Source organism: Lonchura striata, chromosome 3 (assembly GCF_050655825.1).
Source record: "Lonchura striata isolate lonStrDom1 chromosome 3, ASM5065582v1, whole genome shotgun sequence".
Lineage (NCBI taxonomy): Eukaryota > Metazoa > Chordata > Aves > Passeriformes > Estrildidae > Lonchura > Lonchura striata.
In genome coordinates, this window is record NC_140705.1 from 61,025,481 (window position 1) to 61,049,108 (window position 23,628).

The 23,628-nt window shown below is 42.1% G+C and overlaps 1 protein-coding gene across 8 annotated transcripts in view; it reads right to left on the reverse strand.

The window, feature by feature from the left end:
• The window catches only part of PHACTR2 (phosphatase and actin regulator 2), a 134,230-nt gene that overhangs the window by 61,700 nt on the left and 48,902 nt on the right, over positions 1-23,628 (reverse strand). The window contains exons 1-2 of one of the 8 annotated variants that reach the window (XM_085576678.1): positions 14,274-14,327; positions 13,924-14,011 (exon numbers count right to left, since the gene is read on the reverse strand). The exons of 5 other annotated variants lie outside the window; for them this stretch is intronic. In XM_085576678.1, the coding sequence (XP_085432804.1) occupies positions 13,924-13,927 (4 nt within the window). In that variant the 5' untranslated portion in view covers positions 13,928-14,011; positions 14,274-14,327. Of the gene's footprint in view, positions 1-13,923; positions 14,012-14,273; positions 14,437-23,628 lie in introns of those variants that run through there. 2 more of the 8 variants (XM_085576680.1, XM_021540415.4) reach the window with 2 other exon arrangements.

Sequence of the window (23,628 nt, forward strand, 5' to 3'; positions counted from 1 at the left end):
CTGTACTCACTTTTCACCCTAGCTGGATGCTGAACTTTGGGAGAGAGTGGTAATTTTAACGCTAGGAGAGACCCAAAAAGGGACTGGTGCATTACACCATGCAACTCCTTGCTGTGGGCAAGCATTTCTTTCACATGCTGTGCTCACAAGAGCTATGCTAGATCAGGGAAAAACCTGGAATTGTGATGAAATGTATATAAGCCACAATAAGCAAACCACAAAATTTCTGTATCTAGTAGGCAATTTTCTGTATATCAATACAAATGAAGAATACAATATAGGTAAGCACAGCAGCACAGTCAGGTTTAAAAAAAGTGCTAGAAAAGCACCACTAACCTTCACTGAATATTTTCTTGTAGAAAGAATGAAATTAAACTAAATCAAGTGTTAACTGGCTCTTTTTATTTTTTTTTAATTCCTAAGATCATGAATAACATACTAAACTGGAAAGTACAGAAATGCAAGATGTATCCCACTCAGAAGCTTTTTGACAAACATTATGACATTTCATGCATTTAGGAATAGTAGTCACTGAGAACCAGTTCCACAAGTATTTTCACTTAAACCAGAACACTTCAGTTTCATGTTTGTGAACATGTACATGGCCCATACAACAGGGCTGTACACAGCCTTGCATTTGAAAGGCTGCCTTTAGTTTTTGGACAGATGTCAGCACAGCAGGAGCAGCCTGGCCAAGCATCAAGCTGGTGACCCACTGTAAATCAGCCCTTGCCAAATCAGCTCAGCAATGCTGAAGCAGCCAACTAAAGACAAGAGTCCATGGATTGTGTCAAGATACCAGGGAAAACATGATCCAATTTCAGGTAACACCTGCTCTGAGGAGGATGAAAAACCTTCAGATGTGTCCTCAAAGCTCCCAATACAAACAGCTCCATCACCAACACCACCTTCCCACTTCAGTCAGCCTCTCTGCTAACTTTTAACTTCTGTTCTCTAAACCACGTGGGAATCAAAGGTTTGAGTGGACTTTTAATTATCTTTCATGACAACACAGACTTTTAGAGTATAATTGAATTTTGTGGGAAGTTTAGCTTTGAGAAAAGCTAAGGAGAAAAAAAAAAGAAATTAATAACAAGGGAAAAAAAAAAAAAAAAAGGAAGGATTACTATGACACACACATTTTCTTCACACTCAGAGCAAGCCAAACACTGTATCTGCCCGATTTCCTCATGTGCTACTAATACCATGGTTTATCTGCTGCTAATACTGCCCACTTTTATGCAGTAAAAGGGCCAGCATACAGGCTGGGAATGCCCCCTGGCTGGAGTGTGGAGCTCACACGGATGCACAGTTCTCTTCCCCAGCAGTGGCAGCACTCCAGGCTCAGCACCTGCTCCCCCGGGAGGCAAGTGAGCACAGAAAAACACAGACATAAAATATGAAGTGACTCTTGTTATTCATGCAGAGGGAAATGCCTTGTTTCTAAATACTCTGGAATCCATGGCCCTGCATGCTGGCTTTTAGAAAGGACCTTTGACTCCATATATTTTATATAATATTTTAATAAACCCAGCAATTTCACAACTAAAACAAGCCAGAGTGTAAAGCCAGGGCTAAATGTACCCTGCTAGAATATTGCCCTTGATATGCTTTAGTCAAGCTGTTGAATGTAATCTCAATTTTATATGAAGTCATAGTACTTGTCTGGGGTGTATCTGGATGTTATTTTTATAAGCACAAAACTCTGCTGGTAGGAACAGGTGAGTAATTGGTGAAAATACTGCAAGGACTATAACTAAAAAACATGTAGGTTTTTGTGCAAGGAAAAGTCCTCATCACTAAGTTCACTGACATGCAATTTAATGCAAAGAGCTCTTTTTTTCAGGGAAATACAGAAACAGTGAAGGAAATTCAAGTCTGTATCCACAAAATGGAAGATCCAATTTATTCTTATGGCATCTACTCAGAACTGGGGAGGGCCAGAGCAAATCCCTACTATTGAAGGGACTATTAACCTACTATAACATATCCTAAATCTGCCTTATTCTACTACTGGGGAGATCTGGGGAGCATTGCTCTATCTCTCACCTTCTCTCATGCACCCTTCCTACAACCACAAACAATTGCTACTACCAGACCTCTGACTTCTCTATTTTCATGGACACGATAAATATTTTATAAAATTGTCAGTTCTCTTGAAAATTGTGCTACAGACATTTACAGCAAAATATACCATCAATCCTAGTCTGGTGGTAAAAACTTCAGTGAGTATATGTGACTCCACACCTTTGCATCACTCAGTGGGTGTTATTCCTGGGTTAGAAGGAAAGTGTTCCTAGCAATATGTCAGAGGAAGAGCCATCAATATGATACCAACAATAAATACATCGAAATAAACTAATGGTTGTCTTTCTCACCTGTTGCAGCAAGCTACCAGACTAAAGAGGGCTACTGGAAGTGTTAACAAAAGGCTTCCTACTTCACTACCCATCTCCTTGAAGCGTCATCTCTTGCACCACCTGAGCATTATCCCAGTTTCCCCCACTTCTCTCTCACCTTAAACACAGTCCTTGGAAATGTCCAAAAGAAGGACTTTTTTTGTCTCAAAACTTTTGCAACCACTCCATATGTTAAAAAATAAATTAAAAAAAAAAAAAGGCACAAAAAAATAGTAGGTGCACAGACTGAATTATAAGGAAATATGCACAGTAAGACAAAATAAACCTCTCTACATTTGCAAGTTTTCCCTGAATTGACATCTGGACATATAAGTAATCACTTAAACCAGAAAGAATGGGCTCCATGCTGGTATTTTTTTTTATGAGATTGAAGTGCCTGCTATTTGTTTTTAGGAAATGGCTAATTTAATTAGTAGCATCTGTTCTTCCTTTTCTCTCCAGTCTTATGTGGAATTTACTGCACAAACAAGAAGAAATGTAAACTGAAAGAAAGAAACCTCTGGGCCCATATATACAGAGGATGTATCAGTTCTTAGGGGGTTAAGAAAAACTCATCTGTGCCACCAGACACCTCCCTGCTGACATAAGGACACTGGTCTCACTTCTGCCCTCCTGCTATATACAGGCCCTCAGGAAAAAAAAAAAAAAATAAACAGGTTGCTAAATATGCTAACCAGTAGCATTCCCATCCAGGGACTGTCAGGGTTGTAATGATGTTATCTGCTAAGTCACAGGCAGGCAGGGCAGGCAGGGGCTGAGGAGCCTGCGCCCCTGCAAAAGCTAAAGAAAGAATTAACCATAGCAGTGGGATAATTCACTAGCTGTCTTCAGCTGATTTCTTCATCCCAGTGAACTCACCTAACAAAGGATTTTATATAGCAATGATGTTTTGGTTTTTTGGTTCTCACCTTCTGGTGATGTTTCCTGCAATGTTTCTCTTCTGTGGTTGAGGAAATCCTGAATGCAATGTAGGATGAGCTACAGAAAGAGAGAGAGATGTTTTCTCTACAAGCAGATCCCTAAGGACAGCTGGTAAAAAGGTAAAACCACTGAGATCCATGGCATGACTTCAATCATTTGCTGAATCACTTACATCCATGGTCTATGACTTTTAGGTCTGACATGATCCATCTGTAGCTAAGTGGAGGGGGAAACAATATTTAATTATCACACAAGATCCATCTTCAGGACTGATTAATACTCATGGAAGACTTCAGAGCTGAGTGACATGAACCCTTCCAGGTCACGCCAGAGTGATTTTCTGTGGCCTTTATTCTTATATGCTATCAGATCTTTCTGATTTTGCACTGAAGCAGCTGGGAAAGGCTTGTACCCTAACAGAGCTGAGCTGCAGCCACTGCAGCCAGGGCCAAACTGAAAATTGGTCTATGCAACACACACAGTGTGCAATGACGGACATAAAATTTTGTGTGCAGCTTCTCCTACTGACTAGAGAAACCTGCAAAGTCCCAAGCTTTGGTCAATGGTTTAAAATTTATTGAAAATAATGCTTAGCTTTTGTATACTTTCTAGTGGCCCAAACCTGTGTTCTCAAGGTTTTGTTCACCATTCATGGATGTCAGCTAGGAAGGTACATTCTTTTTTATCTTTTTCTCTTTCAAAAATACATAAGCCTTGAGATCCAATAGTGACATTAAATGCTTTTTTTCCTTCAACACGTCTTTTGCTATGCACTTCAAACTAAGCTACAGAGTTTTCAGGTGCATTAAACATTTCAGAAACACACTGTTCATCTTGCTGGATCTGGCTAAAACATGCTCTCCTCCTCTTCTTCCCCCACCGCCTCCGGTAGCAATGGGAAAATTAAATCAGCTGGAGGAGAAGTGCAGGGGGAGTTAAGAGAGACGTGTTGCTGTAAGTGTCCAAGATTTTTTTTTTTTTTTAGTTTCAGGTTTCTGAGCATTTCCCTAGGCTTTTCCAACACAAACTTTGTTCCTCTTTTCAGAATCATGTTCTCTCTGTAACATGATACAGTTACATGACAGTACTGCCCAACAAAAAGCTTTTAAAGCAGACTGACAGTCAGATAATTTCTGCAATGCTTTGTAGTTAATATCCCTTTCTTTTTCTTGCTGGCTCATGTCTTGCTACTCTCTTATTACTTTCTCCTCCAACTAAAGTATATACTATTTCTGCTTGGTCTTTGTCCAGCTCTCAAGAAACTGGCTTTATCCCCAGTCTTAGTTGTCTATTTAACTGTTCATTCCCTTGCACGGACAGAGTTTCTATTACGTCTCACTTATTTCTTCCATACACTACTTCTGTGCGTCAAAAGCAGCAATATTCAAGCAAGAATCAACAACAGAATTGTTTTTCAAAGAAATCAAGTCTAGTGTACTCTCATAAGAGTCAGACCAGCCTTCCAAAGCTTTTCCTTAGGAATTGAAGCACAGGAACGACCCTGCAATTACTGCAGGGTAAAACCTCATATGGATTTTTAGCTCTAATTATTAATACCAATAGTCTCCTCTTTTTATCAATCACTTGAACAATTCATGAGAATAGGAGAATCATGCATGGTGGCAAACGGTGTAAGGCAGGAAAACCACTACACCCTTCTCTGCATCAACAAAAAGGAGGCCAGATTTGCAGTGCACTAAAACACTGCTTCACATTTTCAGAACAAGAATATTCTTAGCATCTGTGCCAAAAGCAACACTTCCTTCCCCTCAGAAATGCAGTAAATCTATAAAACACCAAGAAACAAACCAGTAATCTTCAGACACATTGAATGAATTTACAGGGAAGGAAATGCACAGCCAGATCTGAATTATTAACAATTAAGTAAATTATAACACATTATAAATGCATAATTTAAACACATCTAATTTCTTGGCAATGAACTGTTTGGGTTTTTTCTACTCATAAAGACAGCTAGTATCTAAGAATCATTCCCCACCAGCTTAGAGGGACTTTAAGTTGTAACATGACTCAAATTACTTCATTGTATCCCACTAAATCTCTTTCATAAGCACGCAATGAAAGCGTCATTTCTTTTTTGATTCATCCAAGATCTTGGGGGAAAAAAAGGGAGGGAAAAGAAGCCCACGGAGATTAGCTTTCAGCCTGGGTGACTTTATATTGCTTGTTATGACATAAAAGCTTCATGTAAGTTGAATTCTGGGGGTTATAAGCAAGGAGAGCAATCAGGAGAGGAGTCACAAACAGGACCCTCTCTTATTATACCCACATCACACCATGTTTTTAACTCAGAATGCTGCTGCTGAGTGAAATTCACTAAAATTCCTTCAACAGTAGAGGTGAGAGATGTGCAAGCCACACTGAGGCTTTCCACAGCCTCATGGGCAAACACTAGCTAGGAAGATGTATCCTGGGCATCTCACTCCCTACTGGAGCTGCAGCTGGGGCTCCTCCATGAACTCCTATTGCTCCAGACATCCTCCCAACAGTACACTGGGAGATGCCAGCAGAGGCTGCAGTCTGCTGAGAAGGCAGACAGGGACACTAGCACATGGACACTGGCTTCGCAGCTCCTGGCTTGAGAGGGAAGAACACTGGTGCACCCGACCGCAGCAGGCTGAGCTGAATGCAAAGCCTGGCTTAGAATCACAGAATGTCTGGGGTTGGAAGGGACCTTAGGGATTATATACTTCAAACCCCTCTGCCACGGGCAGGGAACCTTCCACGTTCTGGCTTCCAGGCTCCCATTGCGGTAGTTTGTTTCTTCAACACACCATCCTCTTCCTTGACAGGCTGCCCTCCCATGAGGCTTCTTGGGCATTCAGATCAAACTTCACTCATGACAAATGCTATTTACATAGCTGATCTGACTACCAAACAGAAACTGGTATCCAAATTACTCTCCTCCTGTTGCCTGCACTTGCTCTACAGCCATGCAGGCAGAGGGCACAAAGAGTCTTCCTCCTCAGCAGAAAGGGTCAAGTGAAACAACAATAATTTGAGTGTGCATCAACAGTGTTGCAAACCCCAGAAATAAAAGCAGGGGTGACAAATCCCCAGTCAAGAGTTCACTTTCTGAGCTGAAGCTTCCAGCAATAAAGAAAAGCTCTTAAGTTTGAAAAGAGTCCCCATGCGTGTCTAAGTCCTGTCAGCAATGTTTTAAGCTGAAAGAGTAAATTACAATAGCAGTGAAAACATCCAGTTTCATCATATATCACAGTTATTCTAATTGTGAAAATCACTAAGTTGGCTAAAATCAATAAACATTAGAGACTGTTTTTTGCAGATTATTTCTATATCATAAACGACATGACCTGTTTGCACAGATCATGCAATAGTCCAGGCTCTAAAGCCCATCCAGTATCCAAGGCCTCTGCGCCGTTCTTGGGCTTTTACTGGGTGACATATTAAAATGCTCAGATTCAGAAAATACAAAAAGGATTAAATAACACTGAAATGACTATGATGCATCTACCTGATGAGGATTTGCTGATGGTTTGGGCAGATGGTCAGAGTGAAGACATCTTAAAACACTAAAAAAAAAAAAAACATTCTCGGGGTGAGGAATGCAGGCTGATCTTTGGAAATAGAACTGGTTTTGCTCATACAGTTTCAGATGTTAGGGCAACTGTATCACAGCCTAACTCTGCTAGTCAAAACAGCATTCTAATACATATGAAATCAATGCAGGAATCACAGAAGAAAAGGGCAACACAGCCCTTTTCTTATGAAACTTAATTTTCACAAAAGTATCATTGACACAGATTTGGTGTTAACCCTCTGATGATCTGTCATTCTCATTCTATTGATATGCAACCTGACAGCATACACTATACTTCCATACGATGGAACAGCCATAGATCCTCATTTCTTCCTAGCTTTTTCCCACTTACACTGATTATTGCAGTCGTACAAAGCAGTGAGAGAACAAAAAGGCAAATAAAACTTTCCCTTTGGACAGAGACTTTATTTCTGAGTGTCCACAAACCAAGTCAGGGATGGAAGAAATTCATATTCCTTCGCAGCAATCTTGCATCAAGCCTTCCAAAAAACCCAGGTCTTAAATCAAATTTTCTAATAATGAGCTGTCATAAGATTACCAGAGGTGATTTCATGGTCTGTGCTGATTGCTACTCCAAACCACTATGTGGACTAAAAAAAGGCAAGGTTAAATTGACTCACATATTGTAATATTTAAATCCAGGGAAAAAAAACTCCAAACTCAGAAGAGAGGACACCCCAGCCCTGTTACCCATGTGATTTTGGTCAAACAGAGTGAGAAGAAAAAACAGACCATCTTCATACCCTGCATCACCTGGATATCCATGGCGATCTTCCTATCTAGTTCCTACACCAGACCCCACCGTAATTTTACATTTGCCCACAAATACACTTGACAATGTAGGGCTTGTAGAGCTCATGTACAAGAGGGATACAGATTACTCAGTGTCACTCTTTGATTTGGCTTTGGGGCATGAAAAAGCTAATGAAAAGCACCCCTCATTATCTGCTCACTTTCCCTGCCCTGTGGCTTGTAGTCACAGTTTCTCCTGGCTCAGAAGGGGCACCAGCAGCCGGGGGTAAAACAGACCAGAGCTACCACTGCCTGTTATTAGAGAAATTTTATCATCACCAGCCAACTACCTCCTTTCTTTTTTTCCTATGCCTAGCACTGGGCCTACTCGAAAGTCAATCCTTGTGTCAGAAAAAAGCAGAATCAGGAATCTGCTTTGTGCCAGCTAGAGAAGACAATGCATGGACAGCACAGAAATTACTTCTCTGTATGGGACTGGATGGCAGCTAGTTGGGGTATTTCTGCATATCAGAAATATTTTTCTAGCTACTGTTACAATTTTAATACAATAGGTAGAAATAAGTTCTGGGAGCAGGCTGTTTGCTGAAGTATTTTTAAAAATCCATCAGTGATTAACCCAAGGTATTAAGAGCACTCAATACTGTGTTTTAAAACAATTAATTCAATGAAAAACATATTCATACTAGCATTGATTCAGAAGTATTTTTCTGCAATGTTACATTTTTTAACTCTCAGAAAACATCAGTGTCCAAAATGAATAAAGGACAACTTTAAGGAAAAAACATATAAAAAAAACCATATAAATGTGTAAGTCTTTTCTGTTTCTAATAGGCTGGATTGTGATATGGTACAAACACTGATGAGCATTTGTGAGCTCTTTGGTTTCCTCCTGGCTCCCTTAGGTGATGTCATGCTTCCTTCCCATTTAAACCAAAGAATGAAATAAGAAGAATTTTGAAATCTCTAACAGAAAACACCAGCTAAGGATGAGGCCACATTACTCAGGAGCAGTAAGAAAGCCAAGGAAGAGGATCTAGGAAGGAAGGACAGCTGATCCAAAGGGTGGCTGGGATCCAGCAGCATGGGATCAGTTGCCAGTGGGGCTTAGCACAGGGGGCTCAGCAGGAAACAAGATCTTCCAGGACCTTTTCATCTGGGGGAAGTATCGGGGTGGTCATCTGAGAAGACAACCCCCACACAAACACAGCAGCCAGCAAAGGCTCTGCCCCCTGCCCGGGAGCTCTCGTTCTCCTCATGGCAGACGAGGAAGCTGATGATTAACGCTGCGAACAGGTGATTAGTGGCTACCAAACATCAGCACATGAAGATATCTCAGCCAGCATGCCTGACATGAAAAGTCACATACCCTGGCAGCTAAATGAGGAGAAAGCCTGGTCATCCCTGAAGCAGCCTCAGAGGGAGAGGAGGTGAGACACCGACCTGTTGAGCACTACACCTTTGTTTTCACACACATGTGGTCGCTGTGGGGTGGCTGGTGCCCTGTGTCCTTGTGAGACCCGTGTTCTCAGGCTGCCCAAGGGTGCAGGCTCAGGTTGCAGCCTCCTCTGCAGTGAGGAATTGCTGCAGCTGAGGAGCTGCTGCCGCGGGGGCACCGCTCTGCTCTGGTGGATCACAGTGGCACGTACACTTTATATTCCATAAACATGCTATACTTAAAAGGCTGCACAATTTTTTCTCTATAAATAGTGATTCATTCCACATGCTAACATGCAGACCCTCACCAACAGCACAAATCAGAATGATGGTGTTGGGAGCATGATGAGACATATGCTTCCAGCAGTTGCCATTGCTTTTCAGCTCAATAAACACAAGAACCAACTTCTAAAAAGAGCTCCTGCAATTCCCATTAGCAGCAGGCAACTTCATGGCTACCCATTTTGTCTGAAAACATGGGCTTTTTATACCTTTGACTAGGCATCCAAAACATCCACTCAATCAGCCTGAAGTCTAAGGCAGATTACATACTTAATTAACCCAAATTCTGAAGCTGTCACAACTGTAGTCTCATCTGACAACACTGGTAGGGTGAAGAGTTTCCCAAAAATAGCTGAATAGCTTTGGATAGAGATTTAGCCGCAAATGAAAATGGTATACCTCTACATTATACTTATGACTCTTGCATAACTTACGAAACCATAAAAAAGACAGGGAAAAATGAATAGGATTCCCAACATAGTCTTATGAGCGTTCAGCCTCAAAGTCCCCAACCAATCTAAAGAAAAAAAAAATAAGGGAGATGAGACTCTCTGCTAAGAGTGTTCTTTGTGGCTGTGGACAAGTCATCTAGGGCTTCACATGAAATGAAACTTACCATTTCATCTCAATAGTTCTGCTTTCCACTCTTTCAAGTACAACAAAACCTGAAATGACCAGCTGACAGGTGTGTTCTGAGTAATTCACTGCACCTGTAAGTGCTTTGAAATGCCTTCCTGTAAAGTGCAATGAGTTTCAAAGTTCTTCCACTTTCGAAAGGAAAAATAGCCAGAGGAAAAAAAACAATTTCCTTTCTAAACTCTTTAAGAATTATTACTCTGAGGGCTTTTGTCCACATACAGAGTCATAGTGGACTGAGTCAGGGTGAGAATTTAGGTCTATGACTGAGCATCTCCATGTCCTCAGGAACAGGAGGGCTTGCTCCACAACAGTGGGGCTCACAAGTAGCTACTAATGCAGAGCACTACTGAAGTAACTTCTTCTACTAGACAAGTCTTGGAATTTCTCCATGAATAACCAATTAGTTTGTTTACCAACACCTAGAAGTGCTGAAGTAAATATTAGTTTTCCATTTCATTTCATTTCAGGATTTTGACAAGCTTGCCCAGTTAATGCAATTACAATTCCTCTGCACAGGCACAGGTGAAGCTGCTGTTTCCTCATCCATGAACAGGAAATCCCATAAAGCCAAGAGAGATGAAAAGCAGCAGTCTGAGAAACATGTTCACTTCTGACCTATGAGAATCATTTCACCGAGTGCCAAGGTCAACAAACAGGATCCTAGCAGTGACTGCTTTCATCTCATAGGGGGAGCTGGGTGGGAAATGGTTTTCCTGTGCTGTTGAAGAACATTTTCATGCCCTTGGAAAAAACCTGTGTGTCTGTAAAAGGCTGAAATGCAAGCCAGACAGTTTGTGCTCTGTTTCTGCAAAACGTATGCAAGGCGAGGCTCTCCCCCCACCCCAGAGTAAACAGCCCTGCAGATCACATCCTTGGCACAGGAGAGCAGCACAGGGCTCTGACCCCGAGCTTCAGCTGGCCCGTGAGCACCCTGACCAGTGGGGCAAGAGTTTCCCGGGGCCTTCCCTTTGCAACTTGTCCTACCCCTTCCCATACCCTTTGCCTGTGCTCTACATTCCATGCTGAGCTGCCTGACCTATTCCTAGGAACACTAACAAGGTCTGTTTTTACTGTAAATTTCATTCTTGAAAAGGCATTGCTACTCAAGAAACAAGAAAAATCTTTTCCCACCTAACTAGTTCTGCTTTGAAATGCTACCTTCCCAATATGCTGATCATGTCTCCACTGTTTGTTCCTCTGTGCTATGGCTAGTACTGAACTACCAAAGAAGAAATCTGAAAGGAAAAAGAAAAACCAAACTGATAAAAGTGCACAGCTCTGCTGCCCTTTGATAAGCTCTAGATCAGAAAGTAGAAGTGATAGCTTTTGCACACAATGGCTGATAACCCCCAAAAGCACTCAACTCCAGCCAGTAAAGGGGGAGAGATCACATTAATCAAGTCCTGCCAGGCGTGGGAAAATCAGAGAAGAGGAAAGAGAATGAACAAGGATACGTGCTTCTTGTTATCCACATATCTGTACTGTCTCTACTGTCTTCCCAAGCTCCTGTTGCAATTGACGTTTGTTCACATTTTCTAACCATGGCAAATAAGAAACAAGCTTTTAAAAAACTATCTAGATGGCTGGAAAGCTGTAAACCTAGAAGAAGGAGAAAAGCTGCCTACAGACACCAACCAGGAAATCCAAGACCTGCCTTGCTGCGCATCTACCACGCATAGTTACGAGAGATGATTAAAGCCCAGATCCTCCTGTCCAAAACACTTCAAGACCGACTCATATGCAGCTGATGGCAAACTCTAGCATGACAGTATTGCTAAGGAAAGTTCCAATGGAGTATGAAAATCTGAACTTCCTCCTCTCTTTATAGGCATGCTAATCTGTCTCGTATGAGTCTACATCTGCCCAGTCGAGAGGGACTTTGAATTTAATGGCTAAGGGCAGTCCTGCCCTTAACTCAATGGGAAAGTGACACTAGGACCTTGATCTGTTTAAGTACTTCAACATATATTTACATTTCCAAGAGTAAAACCTTTAATTTAAAGCAAATCTTAAAAACCCAACCCTTCAGGACACTGGCTGAGGTCCATCCTGAGTATATTGCATTATGTATTTATTTTATCTCTTCTAAGCCACCCTGTGACTTACAGGAAAAAGCTTTTACTTTAGTTTGCTACATCAAACCATGTTCACTTTACCAGTCTACCCAAAGGCCCGTGGTGATTTACTAGCGGTGCCTGCCCTGCACAGAGCCAGCAGCTCCTCTGAGCCCTGCAGGCGCAGAGCAGGGCTCCTAGGACAGGGTCTGAGCCCTCCATGGCAGGGGGAAAAAGGAGCGAACAGGCAAGCAACTCCTCACAGCTGCTTTTGTGTGGCTCACTGGGGATCTGAATGCACTATTGATTCCATAGCACTAAAACAGATTTGTAGCTCCTGCGTGTGCAAGACAGATATCTCCTTCAACTCTAATCTCTAGCAGCTGTCAAAGACTTAAATGGCTTGGAGCTGCCTGGCACACTAAAATCAACGAAGATTTTAGGCCTGCTTGCCTAAAGGACAACCCATGGAACAGGAATCAGTGGAAGTCATGCTCCTGCCCTGGTCACAGATAGACAGGGCCTCCCAGACTTCACAATGGATTAAGTGTCTAGACCTCGTCAGTAAAACAGACTAGATAAAACAAATGAGTGCACCCCTAAGAAACCATGCCACCCAGAAACCCACTTGCCCCTATCATTCCTTGTTGAGGATGTACCCTCCCAACAATTTCAACAGCAATGAAAGTGCAGTGGAATTACTTTTCTAGAAACCTCCCAGAGGTACTACCACTGTCCCATCACAAACTGCAGTGCTCTTAAAATGAAGATAACTAAAATTTACTTGGCAGTATTGAGTCCACATCATCATAACATACATCTTCAGATACCTGTCTCTTACTGCTCCTGATGGAAAATTTTGGTTTCAATCAGGAAAGAATTCAACAGTGGTTTTTTTTTTTTTTTCTTTGAGGTAAAGCTAGAAAATCAACGCAATTATTGTCCATTATCATCTAGCCAAGCAAACATAGGAACCACAGTTTTCCTTAGGCAAGATATGCTTCCCCCCCCCCCCCCCCCCCCGCCCCCCAAGGCAAAAAGCTCTCACAATAGTCTTTTGCACTTAAGTTTGGTCACTTTTTTTGTACAGGAAGTTTAACAAAAATTTTTAACTGGTCCATCTGTTTCCTTACATCTGCTTTCTGATGACTACCTTGAAACAATCCTAACACACTAGCTGCCGGGTGAAGCCTTCAACAGGATGGCAACATTTATTGGAAATGGTCCAATTTTTCTTTTATGCTACATTTGACAGGTGAGGAAATTATTCAAGGTTTTGTCTGGGATGATGTGACTAAGCATATAACCTAGTTTGTCTGAAAACTATGTGCTAATACTAAAACTATTCTCTGAAACAGCAATGAAGGAAAAATAAAAGAGGAAAAGAGAAAACTTGTCACATGTCTCCTATTTGACAAACATTCCCACATTAACAAAAACAAGCAAATTAAGGATAAAGTTCAGTCTTCAGCATTAAAGTCCAATAGGATTTTGCTGGTTGGGATTTTTGTTTGTTTGTTTGTTTTGGTTTTTAAATGGATGTAAAGGAAACAGGCGTTGAAGAAAAAAAAGGCATGCAGGAATTTCTCACGAAACTTCAAATCTCACTGAAGTTAATTTACATTCTACATCCTATTATTGTGGGAAGAGACCCACTATGTTTTTCAGTAACTAAAACACACCGGGTTATCTTAACAACATTCCCAAGGAGCTCGTACTACCTTCAAAAAGTTGCAAACAGTCAGGACTGCTTTATTGGGGGATGGGGGTGGTGGGGGAGAAGACCCGAAACAGTTCCACTCACACGCTATTTATTTATTTTCAACAGTCTACTTACACATAAAATGTCCTGGAGCTAAAAGCGACCAGCTGGGCGGGTTACTAGCCGCGCTCCTGGGCGAGGTGCCAGAGCTCCTTCCCTTTCCCTACGAAGGGGAAGCCTTCGTACTTATTTGTTCAATAATGGGGAAAGAAGGAGCCCTGAGCCCCGGGGAAGGCGGGAGGCACGGCGGAGCCTCTCGCTCCCCGGGCGCCGCCGAGCCGGGCGGCGCAGCGCCGGGAGCGACCGCCCGTCCCGTTCCGCTGGCTCCGGAGGAACGGGGCAGCGGCGGCGCCCCGGGACCGCGGCTGCCCCGCCGCCACCGCGGACCCCCGGCGGGAGCCCCCCGCCCCGCCTCCGGTACTCACCGCCGGCCGGCTCGGGCAGCGTGGAGACCGAGGTCTGGCCCATGGCTTGGCCGGGAGGCGCTCACGCCGCCCGCGGGGCGCGCAGCCTCCGCCGCGGCTGCTGCCGAGGGCTCATCCCGGAGCTGGCCGGGCCCGCGCTCCCCGCCGGCTGGCGGGGGGCGGCTGCTCGGGCTGCGGGCCGGCGGCTGCCGCCCGTCATCCCGCCGAGCCGCCCGGCCGCCGCCGCGGCCCCGGCCCCTCGCCCCCGCCCCGGCACCGCCCCGGCCCCGCCCGGCCGGCGGCTGCGCGCCGCTCCCGCGCCGGCCCCGCGCGGGACAGCGCCGGGATCGCAGGGCTCTGTAATAAATTAGAAAATAAAAAAAATCAAAGACAGAAAAGCCCCCTTTAGCTACACGGAGTTTCGGAAGGACGGCGCGCAACTAGCCGCGCTTCCCGCGCTGCTGGCGTCCCGGTCCCTGCCTTAGTCCTGCTCCAAAGCCTTAGTCCAAGCACGGAGTTATTCCCAACCTCTCTGAAGGTACAGGGGAAACTTGAGGCAGCCGCAAGCAGCGAACCCATCGCCCTGCTGGAGGTGCCTTGCAGCGGGGAGCAGCCTTCAGGCTGCGCTGCTGTCACGAGGGGAAGAGGAGCGCCCGCGCAGGGCATGGGATCCTGACCAGGCTCGTTTGGCTGTGGCTGAGGTCCGGAAAAGTGCCCGATGCTCGCCACACACACAGGTACATAATCGAAGACAGGACTGCTTTTGGTTTTGGAAGAAAGAAAGACAGCGGTATCCAGACAGAACTCTGCCTTAACAGGTGACAAGAAGGGAAAATCAATGGGATAAACTTATGAGGAAGATGGGGGGAAAAGGACGTTGTGCATATAGCTCTAGGGCAAAACTAAAAAATTATTAATTCTTTTTCCTTAAAGCACGAACATCATCCAAGCAGTGATACAAGCTTAATGCTAGGGCTAACAAGTAACTGTTACCACTGGTGAAAAAATAGAGAAAACATAAAATAAAAAATAAAACACCCCAAAACCGTGAGCCCCTAATAGCTATTATTATGCAATATCTAGAAATAAGCAGGGAGATGCGTATATATCACAGGATGACACGAGGCTCACCTAAATAACATCTATTAACAAGACATGGTGAAATTACAATTTCCCAGTGGTCTGGAAATCTTAGAACAAAATCCTAGAGGGGTTTAAGTGACGTCTGGCTAGCTGATCTTTGCATGTGTTGGCACTGTGGTGGTGTTTCAAGGATGGAGAAGTGTGTTAGTGTGAGGCCCATACTAAGGACACAAAGGGAGCACAAGGAGTTGCTGCTGCCTGTGTGGTAGGCAGAAGAATTGTGATTGTCAGCTAATACGTGGAGAATACAACTAATGCTAGTCTTCATGGTTTTTTATAGAAAATAGGTCCTGGTAAACAGCTCTTTTATTTCCTCATTTTATATGATTATGCATTAAATTGCCAGAGGCTTGACTGTAATAGACTTCTACTAGGTACTTGATTTTGTAAGAGAGAAAAAGTGAGTACAGCACAAAATTAATAAAGCACAAACAGATGAAGAGCTAAATGAAAAGCAGATCAATTGTCCAAGCAGCACCAGCATTTAATGAAGATGTTGGTGAGCTGCAGGGAGGCTCTTCAGAGCTTTCATCAGAAACCTAGAGAAGTATTTTTTCAAACAGCTTTAAAAAGACTAAATAAATCACCACTGGCAATTTTAGACAGAGTAAATATTAACAGAGTAGTAATGAGAACAAGGCAGTCACAGAGTTATCTGGATTATTTAACAAACTCGGGTCTTTCACACAAGTTTTAATAGGGTCAAAATGAGAAAAAAAGTCAGACTTGCAGGATGGAACAACACAACCTACATGGCCAAGAAATGTATTTTTGAAAGTCACTACATATCAGAGCTTGGAGAAATTCAACATGAGCTCCTAGTGAGCTAGTGCTGGTGGAAAAGACACAGGTATGTACATACAGCTGTGCAAGTAGAAAAGAGTGGGTAGAAATCCCATTGCATCGTTGTGCTTTTTATCAGACAAAAGGTGCTGTCCCATACCCAGTGTTGTTGTCTCTCTCTTAAAAAGATGTTGTGTGATGTGAGAGAGCTGCAAAGAGATACACAAGATAAGATGGAAACTGCAGAAAGTGGTCTCCAGCAAAAGGTGCAGAAAAAGATGATTTGGGAAAGATGTTGCATTTGATCTCAATAGTGCCCTTGCAAGGAAAGAACAGCATTGCAGCACTCCTGGATGTTCAAGCACTGAAGAAAGGACTGACACCCCAAATCCAGGTTCCATACAAAGCATGGTGTTGAAGACGACTGAGTGGGGCTTATGCTGAGAACCAGGCTGAATTGTGCAGTGGGAGCCAAGGGCAAAGTAGATGGCCTAATGGTCCCTTTGTCAACCCAAGGAAAGTCTTCCAGAAGGCGTTGCTTATTGTATTAGACAACTTCTGTCCTTAATTTCTCAGGATTTTTTTTTTTTTTTTTTTGCATGCAATTTAACACGTTCATTTCTTCTTACGTCAAAAAATTATTTTTAAAGGGTTTGTTTTGAGAAACTTGAGTCACCTCTTTGGAGTCACTTGTAAACAGGAACATAAAAGTTTTCCTGACTGCCTCTGGTGAATCTCATTAATTTTATCAAAGGAAATTGTGTTCTCCTCCTGCGTAAAAGCCCAGTTTACAATGCAAAATTGTATACCATCTGTCTGCAATGATTCACGTGACGTAATAAAGTCTTCAAAGTCAATTTGTGAGCTAAATAAATGAAATTTAGTTACCACATCCTTCATGTAATTGAAGTAGTTGCCAATTTCTTTTGGTTTAGTTGTGTTTGTTTCTGTTTTTTTCTTCCTAAGTTAACTGATGGTGATGACTTTCTTTTCTATGAATGGTAATGGAAACTGAGATGTTGAAAGATACATTGCATTTCTCATATGTAGAGCTATATTTATGTAATTGCCTCCACACAGAAGGGATTCTAACATCATACTGGCATTCACATGTGAGCATCCACACAAAATACACTCATTTAATTTTTGGTTGTCTGTAGACATTAATTCTGCAGTATGATAGAGGTGTTCTCATCTGTGCATTAAGTTTCTCTCCATGTTGATAACTGGCATGTAGAACAGTTGAAAGTTTAAGGATACAACAAATTATTCTAGAAGAGATTTAAGATTACAATTATGTAGATAAAATACACTTTTATTTGGTATACTTGTTTTTTAGGGTGTAGATGATCCTACGATATCTTTAGCTGCATATTCCACTTTGCCTCTAAACATCTAAGAGGACAACACACACAAACAGACTTCTATGCATTTTGCAGTATTTTAGTCTTCTGGGCTTTCTGGAAATCCACAATTGCAAGCAAAGCAAAAACAGGCAGGGAAAGATTAAAGCGAGAATTTCAGGATTAAAATTTCCATTGCCATTTTATCCAGGGCTATTTATGAAGGACATTCTGCAAAAAGATGCTAAAATATGTGTGTCTTCCATCAGGTGGTGAAGCAGCAATTCACCTGATGGGTACAAGAGGAACCAGTAAGTCATACCAGACTGTTCTGACACAGGAGCATCAATAGGGTTCCAGGAAGCTGTGTTCCAGTTAGATTTGAGATTCCAGTGTGAGTAATAATGTCTGATTGCTTCATACTACACACCCAGCCCTTCTCTTCTCGCCCAAAGTTTCTGCATTGAGTACTGTGGAGAGTACTCTTGAAAAGACAGTCTGCTGGCTCTCAAGAATGGAAATATTCTACCAAAAGGGAAAAAATTAGCTTCTTCCTGAATTTCAGAAGTATTTGTAAAACTAGAGTGTCTCACTTATTGAAATGGTTGATATGAGATCTATTCATGGAAGATGATGTAAAACTTCCAAATTTTTCCAAAGTCAAAGTGACATAATACACACAATAATCTATCTCACATATGAAAGGGTAAATTCCTTCCCCTCAATAAGACATTAAAGACAGGTCTATTTCAGTGTGTTTACTCTACTGGGATGATGGATGGCAATAGATCCCTTACAACTTGTAGGATGTTGTTGCCTGGTTTTACAGTTCTGTAGGCTCATGTCAAGAGGCATTTTAGAAAGGTGAAATTGTATTATTATTCTCTCGGTTACTGAGATCAATTTATGGTCCTAAATATCACTGAAGCTATGAGGAGGGTTTGTCACATTTAATCCCAGGATTCATAATGCAGGGCTGGCAAATGTAACAGGAAAACACTGTTTTCCAGGTGCTTACTAAGAAAAACCAAGAGGATGGCACTCAGTCCAGAGCAGAAATGATCCAAACAGGTCATTTCTTAAGTGGTCCACCCACTCACAACTCCTGCCAGTGTGCAGAACTGCTGGAAGATGATCAGCACAGTGTCTGACAAGCTGCAGAGCTGAATGATACAATGAACGAAGCAAAGGCCATGGCATGGAGCAAACACGAGCAAGAAGCTAGGTCATTCTTTTAGCCATGGTCACAGCAAGGTTTGTAACTATGACACTGAATTTGTACCTGCCTGTAGAGAACCTGAGTTATCAGGGGAAGAGTTTAGGGAGGGTACCACCACAGTCTCTTTGCTTGAGACTGAAACATCAGCTGTGGTTGAGCAAAAAGCTAGTTCTGTTTTCTGTGAAACCCAATGCAGTTCTTAAACAGGCACAATAAAACCAAAATCAGAGGCCATGTTTATGAATTATACAGGCAGCTTGTTGGGCATTTAGGCCATTTCCTTTTAATAACCAGAGACCTTTTCAATAACCCCAGAATTTTCTCCCTTTTGAAAATATTTTAAAATATTTTTTGCATCCTTTTTTTACATTTAATGGCTTAGCAATGCTGTGTCCTCACCAGTGTCACCTACCATTTTCAGTGCCCAAGTATAAGGAAAAAAAAAAACAACCTGAAATCCTCCTTAAAAAAAAGAGGCTGTTGTTTTTGTGAGTGATCATCACCAGTCTTCCTCCCACAAAAACCCCCACTGCATATACTGTCTACATAGTAGAATGGAAGGCAACTATACAGAATTGAGACTAGCTTCTGTTGCTCACTCTCTAAATTTGGAAGCTAAAGGATCAGCACTTTAGGTCACAGGAGTTAATATGCAAATATGGGTTATTCTGATCAAAACATACAGCAGAAGTTTTTTGGATGAGATGTGCTTGTTCACATTAAGATTGCACTGGGCGATGGGTAGCAAGGCTGTCACCTATGGAAGATCTCAGGGTCTCAGACTTGTTTAGTATTCTACTCCTGTTTCAATGTCTGTTTTTATTTATCCCTACTAGATCTTTGTCATCAGAGGCAGGAAAAACAGCACAGCTGGGCAAACCCATTCCTGGTGATTTGGCACAGATGGGTTTTCTTTCTGCTCACAAATTCTCTCCAAATAAGTTCTGCACTTGCAAACCTGTTTGCTACTCTAAATTATTCACCATAACGGTTTGCAAGCCTATTTTGAACACTGGGAAGCAGGTAAACAATTAATGGCAACAGAAGTTCAATAATTTATTAGCCAGGCTGTATGCTAGGTGCCCTCAGCCGTGGAGGTCTCTTTGTGCCCTCTGACTCAGGAATTTTACCTGTGCCTGGAAGAAACTTGCATAAAAACACATCAATATGGTTTTAAATGGTTAGTAATGAATGCTTATGGATCTGCTTGTGTGGTTTTATTATCTGATCTGTATCTGGCTTTCTTATGTTGCACCCTTTAACTTAACATTGCTCTTTCCTATGTAGCTACTTAGCAAGTTGTTCTCAGAATGACTTCTACACACTTGAAGAATGAAAGTATGTTGAAAAATCTCCATTGTCATTTTAATAATAGATTGTAGTTTCTGTGGTACTGTACACACTGGACTTTTAAAGTAATTTGCATACTGTGTGTGGTTGAAAGGCAGAAAGAGAAAGAAAATGGTCCCAACACAAATATTTAGTGAGTCGTGAAGAGCAGATCTACTGTGCATCTCCTGTGCATATGCCTTAGCTTCAGAAACTGCCCTACACTCACATTGTGCTTTCTTCCTACATTTCAACTTCTACATGCTTCATCCCCTGCCAGTTCTGTTCCACAATATCTTTCAAAGGTGTTTTCTTTCTCTAATGTTCTTTAAAGGCAAATTCTAAAACTTTAAATCCCTCTGAGATTTTAGACCTTTCCCTCCATGCCACACTTGTTGCTGTTTGTTTACTTTGCTTGTGATTATCTGGAGTCACTTTCCTCCCTTCATCAAGCCTGGCCCATGCAGGAACCTTCATTTTTTCACAGATTCAGAGTATTTCACTAATTATTTGGAGTACTATTATGTTCACATCTATTGTTTTAAAAATTATTAGCTGCCTAAAGACTTCTGATATAAGTAGTAGAAGTAGTGTCAGGCAGTTTGGGGAACTACTATATTACTATAGTGTAATATTATGAAAGTGAAAAAATGAGAGGTTAATCAGACCCATCTGGAGTTTTTAAATTTGAAGTTACTGGAAATTAACATGTTATAAGACATGTCTGCTCTTGCCTTCTTTTAAGAAGTGATAAGCAGTGTTCACTTGACGCTGGAAAAAGCTACCTTCTGTCTTTGTTTAAAGCATCAAGGGGAGCTGGCATATTGGATCACATTATCTCCCTAAGCCTAAATCAGATATTTCTGAAAAACAGATTAAGAACCCCTGAGTAGGTGACATGACATATTACACAAAATCTGTAAGGTCACACCCTAATACTTAATACTGTAAATGCCACAGTCCTGGTTTAAATTTTAAACCTTGAATTTTCAAAAACTCTTCTACATGTTTATGACTGTTAGTTACAAGAACTCTTGATATTAATGTACTTCATACATGATCATTTCCTTTGTGCCTCATACTGACTCCTGGATCCCAGCACCTCCTGTTGTGTGGCAGCACTGTGACAGCACAGGACAGAATTTCCTTTCCAGGCAGAAAATAACCATCAGACGTTTTCTAATCAACAGTGTGTTTGTCACCAGATTTCAATTTTGTCCAGGGATCCAGATTTATGATGAAAGACAAAAAAGTTCTACATTAGAAATTATAAATAGCATTCTGCCTGTCCTAGTTCAAGCCACTGGGGAAGAGGAAAACAGTGGTGTAACAATGACACGTTGGAGTGTAGAGTTCCTCAATAGTCGGGTTTCTGCCAGGTTTGCTAAAGTTTGTACCAGTAGCTACAATAAACAGAATGAATAGGCCCCTTTACTGATACAAGCTGGCATGTCCCCAGCTGAGAAAATGAAGTAGGGCAGCTGAAGGCAGCTGGAGGCCTATTCTTACTCAGGTCACCACCTTTCCTCTTCCACCTCTTCTCTCAAGGCCTGTTGCACCTTCCATTGTGTTCACCGTAGCAGTGGCACAGTACTGGAGGTCCCTAATTCATCACTTCAAGGAAGGGCTCCTACCAGCTGGACCAGTTCCCCTTGGCCACTTTGCATTTTTTCTGTCTCCCCTCTGGGGCTCACAGCAGCCTCTGGCTGCCTTCTGGCTGCTGCTGCTGCAGCAAAGCCCAGCTATGCAGCAGAGCTCCTGTGCTCTCCAGCCTGTCCAGCTGAGAGAGAGAAGCAGCCATGATACTGATTCAGCTGCACTAACCCTTTTCCTTAGAAAAACACAGCTTTCTGCTCTTCAGGCCACGTGTTGTGGTTGCTGGCTGTGGCTTTTCCTCTCTGTTTCCAAGCTCCTTAATGAATCACTGCTTTTTGGCACTGAAGCAAAATAAACACATCGTTTTGGATGCCTTTGCCAAACGTATGTACACTTGGAGCAGGTTTTGAACGATAGAAAGCAAAAGGTTTAATGAAATGTGTAGGCTGCGTAGTCAAAGTTTCAAAAGAGCCAGAAAATATGAAACTGAGGGTCACAACAGTATCATCAGTCCCCAGGTTGTTCAGATCTTGTGGATTTTCTGGAACACATGGAAGGGACTTACCAGTAATGTATCCACTACAACTCTCAGCAGGAGAAAACATTAATAGAAAGCAGCACAGGGGTGTGGGATCACTCATCAGCATGATGGTTAGATGCCTTCCTATTTCCTTTCCATTCCCCTTCCCCTTTCCATTTTTCTTTTCTGCTTTTTAACTGATTCAGTGTAACTACACATAGCACAGCAGTTTTGCACTGATGTTTCCTAGCCTGTGCGAAGGGGAAAAGACATCCAACAAAAAATTTGGCAGGCGTACTGAATGAAGTTTTTCATTTGCTCAAGCCAGTTATGTGCACATACCTTGTTGTGCACTTTGGCCCTTTTGAACTGCATCAGCCTGCCCATGATTTCAACAACATTCATTTGCTCTTGCTGACTTGAGGGAGAATTAAGAAAAAGTTTTGAAACTGTTTGGCACCAGCATTCTTCTAGTTCCTCTCCATTCAATTAGATTTTAGAATGAATTCAAATGTATTGCTGGACTATAATTAGCTCTGAAGGACAGAAGTCCATGGAGGACTGGCTCTTTTCTTTTTAAATGGCCAGCTGTAAAGACACTACCTTGAATAATATCCTGAATGTCAGCAAAGTTTCAAACCTGGACCCATGGCTGATTAAGTGCCAAAAATTAGAATAATCTCTGATTTTGGCAAATCAAAGTCCTTCCCTATGAAGCTGATTTACTACAGAAATATCTGGACCAAAATGCAAGTCTCAGCCTACAGTTTCCTTTCCCTGTATGTTTCTACTACAGTGAAAATGTGGACTTTTTTTTTTATCCTACTGGGAAAATACATTTTTTCCACTCTCCCATGACTCAAAAACATCTGAAAGATTCTCCCTTCAAGCTGAAGAAAAAGAAGGGGGAAAAACTTCACCTTTTGGCAAAGATACAGATGGAAATTTTTGACTCAAAAGAGGATTTTCAAAATAAAATAAAAGAAGCATGTGAAAACAAGGGGTTATAGTGGAAACTATTTTCATAGCCAGCTCTAAAGTAAGCAGTGCTGTTCCAGAGACACATGGTACTGATGCAAACATTGGTTTGAAGCCAAAACCCCTAGCATGCTCATGGAATCCGGAAACACTACAATATTAAATACACCTCAAAATATATGTCAGACATCTTCCCGTGTCTGTTCCACTTATTCTTCACAGCAAGACACCGTGCACTTAATTCATCAGTGGCTGCAGAGTAGCAGAATAAAGAGCTGGGGGTGGACATTCTTTCCTGCACCACAATCACTGAACAGTCTGCTGGAAGACCCGGGCTTATTATTCCCATTTTGCAAATATTGAGCCAATATCTACTTTCCATCTGCAGTACTTACAAAGCATCTATTATTATAGCATGTGAGCACCTCTTGCTGGTCCTAGGGAAGTGTTATTATCCCCAAGGTA